Source organism: Malaclemys terrapin, chromosome 25 (genome assembly GCF_027887155.1).
Source record: "Malaclemys terrapin pileata isolate rMalTer1 chromosome 25, rMalTer1.hap1, whole genome shotgun sequence".
NCBI classification, from domain to species: Eukaryota; Metazoa; Chordata; order Testudines; family Emydidae; genus Malaclemys; species Malaclemys terrapin.
The window spans coordinates 5,344,344-5,357,833 of NC_071529.1; the positions used below are offsets into that span (position 1 = coordinate 5,344,344).

At 54.6% G+C, this 13,490-nt stretch overlaps 1 protein-coding gene across 1 annotated transcript in view; it reads right to left on the bottom strand.

Moving 5' to 3' along the window:
* Window positions 1-13,490, bottom strand: part of LOC128829279 (acid-sensing ion channel 2-like) — a 357,293-nt gene that overhangs the window by 10,933 nt on the left and 332,870 nt on the right. The window contains exon 8 of the mRNA XM_054014616.1: window positions 9,228-9,307. Coding sequence (XP_053870591.1) covers window positions 9,228-9,307 — 80 coding nt within the window. The remainder of the gene's footprint in view (window positions 1-9,227; window positions 9,308-13,490) is intronic.

Sequence of the window (13,490 nt, forward strand, 5' to 3'; positions counted from 1 at the left end):
CTGGTTGGCTTTCAGCTCATGAAGTAGTGGCTCATGCACTAAGCTCTAGAGAGCCCTCGTTCTATCCCGCTCACCAACAAGCAGAGTCTGTTAGTGTTACACTTGCTCACTGGACTGAATTTAAACTTCATGTCCTCCCCTTTCGCAGTTCAGATCTTGTCTTTTTATGATATTCCTTCACTGCCATGGCAGTCTCAAAGCCTGTTTCCTTTCCCCCACTGTCATCCATGCAGCCCCGCAGCCACGAGCCACTTCCCAGTCCACAGGCTCCCATCCTTTCTTCAGCCCAATCCCTCCCAAAGGCCTCTTCTACCGCAGGCCCCACATGTAAGGAATCAGATTGGATTCTCCTGGGCTGTCAGTGCACCAGGAGACGGCCTGCTGCAATGTTTGCCTTTTGTACAGTGCCGTGCGCAACCTTGGGAAATGATCACTGATGACAATGGCCGGGGTCTTCACAGGAGTCGGCTGGGCAATGAACTCCCTCAGGCTTCCTTGAAATCCTCAGCCTCTTTGGGGAGGGCAGGACTAGCGATGGGGCCTCTGTCCAACCCTCAGCAGCACGGAAGGCTTGACACCTTTCTCCATAAGCCAGTCCTGATAGCCGGGCATCCAGTCTAGCTTGTAATATCACCAGCGAGAGAGATTCCCCAGCTGCCCTTCGCCCTCGCTCTGCTCTGGAGTGAGGCAGATCCCCTTAACATTTGACCTTGATTGAAGGAGCTTTCAGCCACCACCGCCTGTCCTGACCTCAATAGGGGCAACTGGGGCTCCCTGCCTGCCTTGCAGCTCTGCTATCGCTTTGGATGCAGATTTGAGCCACTATGGCTAATCTCTCCACTCCAAAACACAGCTCATTTTTCACGTCTCTAAACTGGGGCATTTTCTAGGCATTTGTAGCCTGTTAAAACAGATCCCTTTTCTGTAAATCCATGCTCTGTGACCACGCAGTATGCTCCATCTTGGCAGCACACACTCCACGCAGCATATTCCCTATGGCTGGCCAGCCCAAGAGAACAGTGAGGGATATTTGCATCATTGACTAGCCAGTTTCTTCTTTCTGTTCAAGTCACTCCGTTGCAGTTGTCTGCTGCTCTCTGGATTTAGGGTCCCAAGACAGAGTTTTAAGATGCCAGGTCAAGCCCGTAGATCACCTTGTGAAGGATGCAGTGCAAAGCCCGAGCAGGGAGAGCCCTGCAGTGGGCTATTATGGGATGTTAATGAAATTAGAGGTGGGGGGGAATTTTTTCGCCTAATTTTTTCTTCACTGAAAAGTGCATTTTTTTTTTTAGAGCCCGATACAGAATTTGGTGGATAGTTTCAGCTGGGGAAATTTTCCTCCCCAAAGAGTCGAGACACTTTCAGTTTGAAATATTTCAGTGTTTTGCGCTGAGTTGGCGTTTCGATTAAGCCCCCTCCCCCCCAAAAAATGGAAAGGGTGAAAACCACCTGAAATGGACAAAATCCAGATGAAAAACTTGAAACAAAATTAGTGTCGAGTCGACGCGAAACATTTCCGTCAATTCAACATGATTGTTTTAGTTTGCGTGTTTTTGATTTGATGAAAAAATGTGGTTTGGTTTGACTCAAACTGGATTTTTTTCAGAGTTTGTGGTTTGGCCCCCAAACGGAAACCCTGTTATTTGCTCAGCTCTAAGTGAAAGTGCTCTAAGATTATGAAATTCCCTTTCTGAGGCAGGAAAAGGCTGCTCCCAGCCATATCCGATACACCCATCGCCAGGGGAGAGACCCCATTTGTCCCACAGCAGGGCTGGACACAAGTCAGCCTGCTTGGATTCGTGCTGTGTGTGGTGAACATATCAGCAACATGCTTTGTAAAGTGGGTATCATTATCCCTATTTCACAGCAGAGGGAAACTGAGGCCCGTGCCCTGACTTGAACGCACACTGCGCTCAGGGGGAGCTGTGCGTGTGCTTGGGTGAAATCAGGCCAGTATGAGGCCTATGCATGGCAAAGGCCTGGTTTGCGGGTTCGTGGTGGCCCCCTGTACCGGGGGAGTTCCCCTCACGTCAGGCAAAGAAGCCACAGCAGAGCTGGGACTAGAACCCAGGACATCTGGCTCCCATACCGGCATCCCGCCCCTAGGGCTACACTGCCCCCCTGTGGAGAGGAGGTGGAAGAGGCAGTCGAGTTCCAGAGGATGGGGTGGCAGAGAGGGGGAGACTCCAGAATTAAGCCCAGCTGTCCCCTTGTAAAGGCTGCGGTGTGAACTGGCATGGCTGGTGGCTGAAACGATCTTCCGGCGTCGGTGCCCCACAGCAGGATGGAGCCAGGGGCCCAGTTTGTCTCTGGGGCGCAAAGCAGTGGGTGCCCCCTTGGGCAGCAGGGCACGATGCAGGTGCATGCGGAAGTGCAGAGGCTGGGGGGCTCACGGGGGTGCAGGGCATTGCTCCGAGAGACGTGGAGGGAGACAGGATGAAGGAAGGTAGCGGTGAGGGCGTGGGAAGGATGGAACATGCAGGGAACCAGAGGGTTAAATGCCTCCCTCTGCTGTGTACACTGAGGCCAGCCTGGGCCTGGCCCCTAGGAAATGTCAGGGTTGTCCGGCTGAGGCAGGGTCTGTGCCCAGCACGCGTGGGCTGGCCAGGTGCTTCGCTCTGAGACGACTCATCGGATGAAGCGTCTATCCCACCAGTCTGCACGCTAGCGAAGTGGACACTAAAACCACCGCGATGCGGCCTGACAGCCCGACTCATTCGCTGCTCTTAGGAGCTGGCGACACGGGCAGATGCTCTGTTCCCGGGTGGTGCTGGGGATGTGAAACATGGGGGACTCGGGGTAGTGGGGACGTAAAGCTCTCCACCAGGGGAGATGTTGGTGGCTTTGACTGGACTGGGTGGGGCCCAGATGAGGCATTAGGACATCTGGGTTCTATCCTAGAGTTGGGACCTGGGATAGTCACTTGAGCCTCGGATCCGGCTTTGTCTCCATCTGTAAAACAAGGATGAGGAGATTGCCCCTTCTCCTTTGCACAGCGCCCCGACTGATCCTTGCCGGGTGCTTCGACAGATGGAAGGTGCCACCGCTCAGCACAGCCTGGGCTGGTTTCCTCCATAAATGTGTCCCTGTGCTGAACGGACACCCCTGTAGCAGTGAGTTGAGTCTCCATGCCTCTGAGCCCGCTGCTGAGAGGGCGGAGAAGAGCCAGCCGTGCTGGGTGCCCCTCAGTAGTCGGGTCACTTCTCCTTCCAGACCCCACACACACCCTGGCAGAAGGGTCACAGCTGAGACCCACCACCCCGACCTCTTGCTGAAACGTTCCAGACCTTATGCACCTGATGTTTTGGTTCCCATTTTAAATACGTGGACGTGATGCGGAGGATGTTATACGTGGGTCCATTAGGCCCTCGGGGTGGATGAAATATCAAACCTCAACCCCCCACCCGAGTGTCTGGAATTCTCTCCACTTCTTTCATTTGCAGCACAAATTGCACTTCCTGTGAAAAAAAGCGAGCGCTCCATCTTTTTCCGCCTAGCCGATTCAAGCGAGGCACCAGTGATATTAAAAAGGGGACGCGCTCATCGCAGGCAGAGACATGAAATAATATTCCCCTCACTGCAGAGAGCTGCTCTGTGCTGACCCGGCCACGGTTTCTGGATGCTGCACATACACTCCGGTATATTTCATGGCTCAGCGGATTCTACTTTCGCTTATTTCTTTTAATGAAAGAAACCTGCCAAGATTCCCCCTTTGAGTCTCTTCGGCCCCCTCCAGCCTCTTGCTTTGTTTGTTCTAGTGAACTGTGTGCTGGATCGACAGCCCTGGAGACCAAAATCCTTGATCCCGCCCCAGATGGGGCACAGCGAAAGCTTCCCCCACACACTGCCCTTCCAGGCGCTTTGCCATGGCCTGCTCTAATCCTTGGCATCTGCTAGGCAACGGGACACTGAGCAGGGCCAGGTGCTGTGATAAGAACAACGCTCTGCACACGTGCGTGGCATATTCACACCACGATTTCAGCTCCCTCTGCAGGTGTCAACAAATCAGACTGAGCCACCGAGTGATGTGCCCAGCGAGTGTGCCCAGCTGTGGCAGAACCGTGAATAGAAGCCAGGTGTCCTGACTCCCAGGCCTGGGTTACAATCACAAACCCATCTTCTCTCTGGAACAAGGTGGTTGCTTGCCTGTGGGGAACCAGACAGAAACTTCATCTTCGAGGCAGTGTGGATTGGTGGAGAGAGCACTTGCCTGGGACCCGGTCTGTTCCTGGATCTGCTGCTGCGTGACTTTGGACAAATCACGTGCCCTGCTCTGTGACTCATTTTCCCCATTGGTAAAATGGGGATAATGATATTGGATTTGGGCTCCAGTGCTGTTGATTCGGCACAATATTCACTAGAACAAACAGAGAGGGTGAAGGAGGGGAGAAGTGATGCCAAGGGGGAATCTTGGTTAGTTTTTTTCCCCCCGTTAAAAGAAATAACCCAAAGTGGAACTCTGATGTACAGTGCTTGGAGATTACTGATGGAAAGGGCTAACTGTTCTTATTATCTCCCACTGGTCTGGGAGCAGCCGGCCAATGGCAGCTTCTCGTCACTCCCACCTGAGGCTGGATTAGAACCCGTGACAGGGAGGCGCAAAGACTTTTATTTTGAGTTCGCTCTCTGCTCCCTAAGAGCCTCTTGCACAAAGGAAAGCGCAGGGCTTAAATTCAGCCGGAGCTGTCCGGAGCCGAGCTCTGGTAAGTATTTTCAAACATTGACTCCAGGCTGATGCTGTTGCGGTTCTCAACCGGGGGTCTGCGGCCCTCTGGGGACCCACAAGCTGGTTTCAGGGGGTCCGCGGGGCCCTGCGGCTGAAGGCTGGAGTCCCGAACCTGGGTGTGATCTGAAGGGCTGAAGCCCTGAGCCCCAGCATGCCCTGCGGAGAATTGGGAGGGGGGCATGGTGTGCTCCAGGAAATGTTCAATGAGAATTTTAGCTCTGGGACAGAGTAAAAGGTATTGGGGTGGGGGATTAGTGGGGAACAGCATCAGCAGGGGCATGACCTTGTGGCCGTGGCAGGCATTGACACCACAGGCTCTGCCGGGCATCTGTGTGCCCGGAGAGGAGTGTGCTCCAACTGGTGCTGCATGGGCCAATGAAGGCACTGTTAGAATTAAGCAAGGAGCCGCCTCTGTCGACAGTGGAGTGCTGACTGGCAGGGATGGGGGGGCTGCAAGTCACTCCTGTGAGCCTTGATTTCCTCTCCAATCCTTCCAATCTCTCAGTTCCCCGCAGCAATTCTCTGCCCCGCTCACAATCCCCCTCCTTGCAGTGATCAGAGGAGACCGGCAGCTCCATGACAGGGACCATCGCAGGGGTTCCCTCCACGCAGGGAAAGGTCACGGTTGTGAGGGACCCGATCAGGGAAAGGGAAGCAGCGAAGGTACCAAATGTGCCGCTGCACATCTCTGGATTTGATTTCCCTCAGGACCAGAGGTTCCCGCTCACAGTGTCCTCGTCCAGATGAATTTCTACGGCAACATGTTTCCAACCCTCAATGACGTTAGCTGTAAAAGGTGCCAAGTGGAAAGCAATTGCCACCGATCTGGCTAATGTGTTTACATACTTGTGCTGGAGGGCCCAAAAGACTTTTTTAAGGCCAGGATTCTTGAGAGGACAACGCTCCGCAGTGCACTGTACTGTATCCACAAATCAATAATGCCCCCTGGTCCCAGCGCCTCACAACCACGGCCTGCAGCAAGCCTGGGCTAACAGGGCAGGGTGCTCCTCCCACCTGGGCACTCGCTGTCCCTAGCCCAGTGACCACCTGCCGCCATATAGAGCAGCAAGTCGTGGTTGTTCACGATGCCAGTCATGGTAGCGCATGACTCCTGCATTTGGGGAGGCTGGAGGTGAGCACTGGACGTTCCCTAGAAGCAGGAGGGGCCCCTGGCGCCTGGCCCATGGCCCGCCCCCTGCTCCATCCCAAGGCCCAGCCCCACTTGGCCCCCTTCCCCGAAGCCCCCCCCACCTGCCACTTGCACCTCCTCACCCCCTCCCTCGAGGCCACCTGGCCGTCGTTTCCCAGCAGGCAGGGTTGCCTTGGGGGAGGGATGGGAGAGGCGTGAGCAGCAGGGCTGGGGGTCCTCGGGGAAAAGGTGGAGCATGGGCAGGACCTCAGGATGGGGGAAGAGGGAAGAGGAGCAGCGTGGGCAGGGCCACGGGGGAAGAGGACGAGCAGGAGCGGGGCCTAGGGGCAGAGCGCAGGTGGGGATACGGCCTGGCCGCCCTTTCGGTAGCAGCGCGCCAAAGATGGCGGGCTGGTGCCGCATCCTGTTTGGGGAGGCCTCCCCTGGCCTCGTATACCCCCGCCCATGACGACAGCGGCTTGGCACTGGCCCGAGGAGGATGAGAATGACTCTCTAACCTGGTGCTCAGGGCGCTGCCCCAGGATGAGGGAAACCCAAATTCACGTCCCGTTTCCAACAGTAGTTTCATTCTCTATGAAAGGTGGGACAGCTTCAAGAGAAGAGAGCGAGCCAGCCCAGGACACAAAGGGCCCATACCCTAAGGCACTGCCCTGGCACGGGGGGAACACATGTTCGAATCCCTCCATGCCCCCAGGCCGAGAAGGGAATTGGAGCCCAGTTCCACCAGCCTGGCGGCGCGCCCTCACCGCAGGTCTGAAGCTTCCAGCAGAAGCTGCTGCTGCCATCTTGTGAATCCCTCAGTTGCTGTTGTCCAAGTGGCCAAGGGTCGGAACGAAACATTTGGGTTTGACGCTCCCAACATTAGCAGACTTTTCTGGGGTGGTCGAAAGCCTGCGGCTCATAGTTGTCGAGCGTGCGAATACGTTCAGCTGCCCTGACACTGCACTTTCCAGTGAACGAACCTTTTGTTTGTACATTTCCGCCCCCAGCCCCACCGCTCTGTTCCTGAGTTCTGTCCTGGCCTGGGAACAGCTGGTGACCATGGTGCCCTGGGCAGCCATGAAACCTTTATGGGTGGAGGGGAGGACTTTTGTCAAAAGACTCTGAGCACCAGGGGCTCCACTTTATGCCCCCAGTCTGCCCACACGGCACTGTGCCATTGTGCAGCGCAGGGTCCTCAGAGGTACCCAGCCAGCAGCCCCACAGCGCAAAGGTAACTGTTAATCTAGCACTCAGTGGGTGGTAAACGAGGCCTGGGTTGAATGGTGGAGAGAAGCTTCCCCTGAACAGGCCCTGGCAGGGGCATGACCCAGCCAGGTGGGACAGGACAAAGCTTGTTTTTTTTCCATCTGCCCCCATGTCTGGTTGAAGTAAACGTTGACCAATGAGCAAGTAGGCAGCTATGGATGAAGAGGCTGGTCTAGGTAGGCCCTGATCCCTTCCCAGTAGCCCCTTTGCCAGTCCTCCCTTAGAGCAAGGCCAGCTCCCCTCCCTCTCCTCAACCTGCCTGGAGAGACTCCCCTTCATAGATGTTGGAAGGGACCTCATCTAGTCCGACCCCCTGACAGATTTTTGCACCCAATCCCTAAATGGCCCCCTCAAGGATTGAACTCACAACCCTGGGTTTAGCAGGCCAATGCTCAAACCCGTGAGCTATCTCTCCCCCGGTCTCTGCTCCCTCCATGCTGCCTTGTGGCCATTCCCTCTGAACCAGTGGGCCCCGCTGCCTCCACTTCATTAACCCACCCCGCCCCCTACTGAAACGTCTTCCGTTCCTCTCCTGAGAGGAAGGAGTCCGGTGTCGTAGGTGAGAGACGGTCCTGGGGATCGGAGCTTCTGGGGTCTCCCCCCAGCTCTGCTACACCCCTGCTGTTTGACAGTGAATAGGTCACGTCCCTTCCTGTGCCTCAGTTTCCCCATCCGTAAACTGGGGATAATGCTATTCTCTCGGTTGTGAGGCTAAAGTCGCTAACGATTTGAGAGTGCTTTGAGGTCCTCGGGTGGAGAACGCTAGAGACAGGCAAAGCACTATCATTAGCTGTTGCGGGGAGCCGGGCTGCCATTCTCCTGGGTTTGGGGTGCACACAGAGCATGTATCTTCTGGCAGTTGGGCATGAAAGGCAGGCCAGCCTCACCCAGCTGAGCGCCTTGCTGGGGTGTGGGGGGGGTGGATGTGAGTGTGGTGCAGGAGAGGACAGGCCTGTGGCTCTGCATGGGGTTTGGCACTGGGGGAACAGAGCTAGCAGGCAGCCTGTGCCCGTGAAGGGATGGCACACAGGGAGCAGGCAGAGGATTCTGGGGAACCTCTCGCTGGAATGCGGAGGCCTCTCAGGCAGCCATGGCTCCCGTGCGGGTCGGGGCGGCTGAGTCTGTCATGCTGCGGAGGAGAGGAAGCGAGAGGAGCTGTGGAGGGAGTGTGCGTTGAGGGACAGAAGCTGCTAGTCCAAGGGAGACGATGCCCAGCAAACTGCCCGGGAGAGGGGACGGCGCTGGCACAGCCCGTGTGGGGCAGGGCGCCGGGGAGGAGCACGCTTTCAACATGTTCACAGCTGCAGACTGTGCTTGCCAGGGAATGCTATTGATACTGAGGGGAGCAGCCCCCTTCCTGCCGCACTGCGACTGCATCCCCAGCTATTTTGGGACCAGGAAGCAGGGAGGCGACAGGCACCAGGGTTACAAACGTCGGTGCAATGCTACCCCTTGCTCTTGGTTTGATCATCAGCGTTGACGTGATGTGTCACTTACACAAGATGGGATAAAACTACACAAGGGACACAGCCCTCCTGCTTCAGGATGGAAGCTGAAGTGGGGGTCAGGAAGGAACTTCCACCAGGGCTTGGTTATTCCGTCATTTCCCATTATGGCAGATTTTGCACCTTCCTCGAAAGCAGCTGGTACCAACCACTGCTGGAGACAGGGCATTGGTTCTGACCCGGTTGATCAGTTCCGAGGTCCCTAGGGCGCTGGCCTTCCATGGGAGGACCGAGGACCCGGCCTCCTTGATGGAGGCGTAGAGAGGGCTGCCCCAGGTAGACCTAGCATGAAACCATGCTGGCCCATGCAGATGACTGTGAGAAAGGCACAAAGGCAAGCGGTGAAGGGAGGGGGTGGCAGGGCTCCTGGGGGAGCGTCACCCCCTGAGACAAAGCTTCTGAACAGGAGTGAATCTCAGCCAAACTACAAGCACCTGGGCAGCAACACAGCTGGGGCTCTCGCTAGGTGTTCGCCTGCACCCAAGCCTGGCTGAGGGTCTGTCCACAGGGCAGAGTTCCCAGCACCCGGACTCACTCAATCACACAGCACTCACGCTCCCTAGCGGTGGAATGAGGAACACAGAAGGGGAGATCTTACCTCGTAAATATAATCAAAGAGCTCTAGTACTGTAAGGATACTAGCACCAATAAACAATCCCATCTGACCGCCAATGTCACCTAAGGGAAAGAAAACAGCTCGTTTTACTCACATGCTGTCAAAGAAACGTGTTCAGGGAATGCGGATGGGTACCCATCAGTTATGTCTTATCTGGGATTTTCTGAGCATCAATTAGAGGCTCTCTCTGCTGGCTAAGAATGAAATCCCCGGAGACACAAAGCCAGAATTTCCACAGCGCTCTCTGTCAAGGTTTCCCCTGAGGCTGACATGACGGTGACGTGATATTGCATGTGGCACTCACAGTGCGAGCACGGCTTCTTGCTCCAGTCAGCAGGTGCTGAGAGGAGAAAAAAGCTACATTTGCTAGAAAAACTCCACAACACACTAGTGATCCAACGTGACAAAGGATCAGGGGCATTGTGTCCCGCAGGGGAGCCCATCAGGTTTCAAACCTTCGCCCGCTAGTTGCCGGGGACGAGGGAAGGAAAGAAAAGATGGAACGACTCCCCAGATAGGAAGCGGTTTCCAGTGACTTGTCAACGGGGCTACACAGTTTGTTTTACAGCGCAGGTAGGGACGGCTGGGGTAGAGCATGGGGAAATATTACAACACGGGACATTGACTGGAGGGGAAGGCTAAAGGCAAAATGCTCCTAAACAAACAAGACTCCGGTCTTAGCAACTGAACCTCTCCTGCCACACGTTAAAGGGGGTGTGGTGCAGGCTGACAGACCTGCAGGTGGAAATCTTGTGTCCTTACAAGCGACGGTCACGCTGCCTCCTACCCCTGCCCTGGGAATGTCACCGTCTAGGGGTGGAATGCAGTCCCCGTGGCCCACTTTCTTTCTAGATCTCAGTTACAGGAGTGCTCACTACCGATATATAGGTAAATAGCTATGGTGCCAGCAGATGGCGCTCCAGAACAGGGCCTGTGGTTTTCTCTAGCAGCGCTTTACAAGCCCTGGTTTTTCAGGTTCTTTTGCACAATGGCTAGCAAAGGGGACGATTGCACTGCGGGTACCTGAGCACGGAGACCTCGACTGACAACACTAACTCATGTCATATAGGCCACTGCAACAGGCTGCCTTGGCCCCTAGAAACAAAGGGCTTTGTAGCCTACTGCCTCACCCAGCCCTGAAGCTGCATGAATCCTGTCAAGAACAGAGCCCTGCTGTTCCAGAAAGCCCCACCGCATCTCTCTCTGCCCGCCTGCCCTTACCAGCCGCCAAGCCTTGCATGGATCCAGCAGCAGAACCCAGTGACAACAACCGCATGAATATCTCATCAACGAATGCATCAATCTGTCAACGGACCCTTATTAGCATCCAGCCTGAGTCACTTTCCAGGCTGCAGGGTCGGTAGGCTCTAGTCATTTACTTAGAAGACGTGGAGAGAGATGGTAACAGCAGAGGAAAGGGCTTAAAGGATCTGCAATCCTCCCAAAGACCTAGAGGCCACGCTGAGCTGAGCCCGGTGCAAGCATTTCCACAGCTGAGGCACTGGAGGGACAGAGGGTGCCTGGGGCGTTTCCGGGAGTGCCGCCCTCTGTGTTTGTCCAGTCACCCAAGGTCAAGTTGTGGGGAAAGAGCAAAACAGTCCCATTGTGCTTCTACTAAAGCAAAGACTCCAACTCACCTTTGCTCTTGCAGGTCTATTTTTGTTTGACTTCTTTTTCCTTTGCAAATGGAGGAGGTTTCCCTACTGGACTCCCACTGTTTTCCCCCAGGCCACCAGCGAACGATGTCCCTAACCAGGTTGGGCATTTCTGGCATTGCATCACACAGCCTGATTGGAACCAGCCCAGAGTAACTCTGCATGGGACTAACCATGGCATCCGCTCTTGTCTGGATGCTACAATGGGCAGAGATGCAAGAGATGTGGGTTTTAAATATGGCCACAGACTTGCAAGATCTCAGGCAAGACTCTGAGCTCAGTTTGCCTGTCGCCAAAAAGGGGGCAGTGAGATTTCCATGACTCACGTCCCAGAGCACTGGGAGGGCTAAGTACATGGTGTTACACGTGTGCTACATGTGCTCTGAGCTCTCGCCATCCGGCCAGGAGGCCGCTAGGGCTATAATATCGCAGCCCAGCGCCCAACAGCACATTCTGACAACATGCCAATATTCACAAGGGCGCCTTTTCCTCCCAAAGGGCTTTGGGCAGGTTCAGTCTTCCCGAACGTGGCAAAAAATGGAAGTGCACCTGGGTGCAAAGTCAGGTGAACCAAAGGGTCAGAAATGTTCACACTAATTTCCATGAAAAAGATTTTCACCAATTTCTCCCAACCCTTTCCCCCAGCTGAGGAAAGATGGTCTAGTGGTTAGGGGAGTAGCCTGGGACTTAAGAACCCAGTGTTCAGCTCCCTGCTCTGCAACAGTCTGCCTGTGTAACCTGGGGCATGTCACTCTGTGGTGCTCATCGGGGTGCTGGAGGCTAAAGAATGTGAGGTGCTCAGCTATCTCAGTGAGGGGGACTAGAGACGGGCATTAGCCAATCAGATCAGTGCTTGTGTCTCTGCAGAGTGCCCAAAATAACAGAAACCATATTAACCGCTAGCTTGGTAAGCGAAGGTGAGGGCCCAGGAGCTGTCAGCGGCTGGAAGCACAATTAGCTAAAGCAGCCAACAAAGGCAGGTGTGATCAGCACATGCAGTTCTGCCCCCATGTGCAATCTCCCTTGCTTTGTTTTCTACTCTAGCAGCCAGGCGGGGAAGGGGAGGGGGTGCAGATCGAGTAGTTTGCAGTTGGACCGGAGAGGGTGAGACCAGTGTCCAATTGTTAACATTATGCGAATGAGCGTTACCCAGATTTCGCTTCATCTTGACAGCGAATGGCTTGATAGTTACGGCTATCATCTTCCTGGCTTTCAAAGCAGTGTGTTCTGTCACTTAAGGGAGTGTCCTGGTTCACCTCCTGCTGTATGAACATCAAAGCTAGCCCAAACAAGCCTCCGATGAAGCCGCAAACTGATCGTTTTCCCGGTAAGTTACACTGGGAAAACAATGTTTCCCAGCAGTTGCAGTCACAGGCAGAGAGACCAATATGCTTAGAGATAGATAGCTCTTGTGCAAGAACATTGGGTCATGGCGAGCCACTGATACGGGCGCCTTTCCTGTAGTTCTTCCATTGCCAGTACCCAGGAGAGATTCATCCACTAAGTAGGAGGCGAAGTGGATAACTGATTAATCATCTTCCCCATTACTGTATTTGCTGGAATACACAGGAAGCAAAGGGATGCAGCTGGAGGTAATTTGACTGTATGTTCCCAATCTGTCATTCAGCTGCAGGAGTAAAGCATCCGTGAACAGAACATGCCGTATTAGTTTAGTAGAGAAACAACATCTATAATATCGCAGCCCAGCGCCCAACGGCACGTTCTGACAGCATTGCTGTTGCAGGGCAATACAGGGTGTTGGAAATGCTGCCTCCCTGCCCCTGCTGGTTCCTCCCATCCTCTTGCCCTATGGCCTTCTCCGCCTCCCGCTCTGGAGCTGGGGCCACCCATCCCAGAGTCCTAGAATCTACTCCCCACATCCCTAAAGCCAGCTGCCCGCCGATCTAATCATAGAATATCAGGGTTGGAAGGGACCTCAGGAGGTATCTAGTCCAACCCCCTGCTCAAAGCAGGACCAAACCCCAACTAAATCATCCCAGCCAGGGCTTTGTCAAGCCTGACCTTAAAAACCTCTAAGGAAGGACCACTTGGTTCCTGGCCAGGTACCTCTCAGCTCGCGGCTGCTCCGAGGAAACGGAGGAATAAAATCAATTTCACCCTAGCTGACGCTCATGGCTCTGACAAAGCTCTGGGGGAAGGAATCTAATCATCTCACTCGTTTGAGAATGATTCTTGTAACGTCTCCTCAGTTCCTCACTATCGCTCCTGGCTCTGGTGTCCTGCCCGTTGGGTGACTTGCTGGGAGAACCTCAGGCCTGTCTATTCTCTTCGGAGTATCTCTTGAACCCCAGGGGTGCTGACTTGGCCACAGGAGTAGCCAATGACTGGGGAGGCCATATGGGCTCTGCATTCATGACAGGAGGCACTTCAGTCGTCCCTCCAGTAGGCTTCCTGCTTACATCCGTCTGGGAGCTGACGAGACAACATAGGCTCATGCATTCCCACTGTCCATAAAACCATTCCTGTGATTTCATCACAAGTCCTGGGATATCAGGGCTTCTTTGAAATAATTCCCCTGAATTTCTGATTTCTGCCTCTGAGCTTGTGAAGTTTTGCCCTTTTTCCAAAA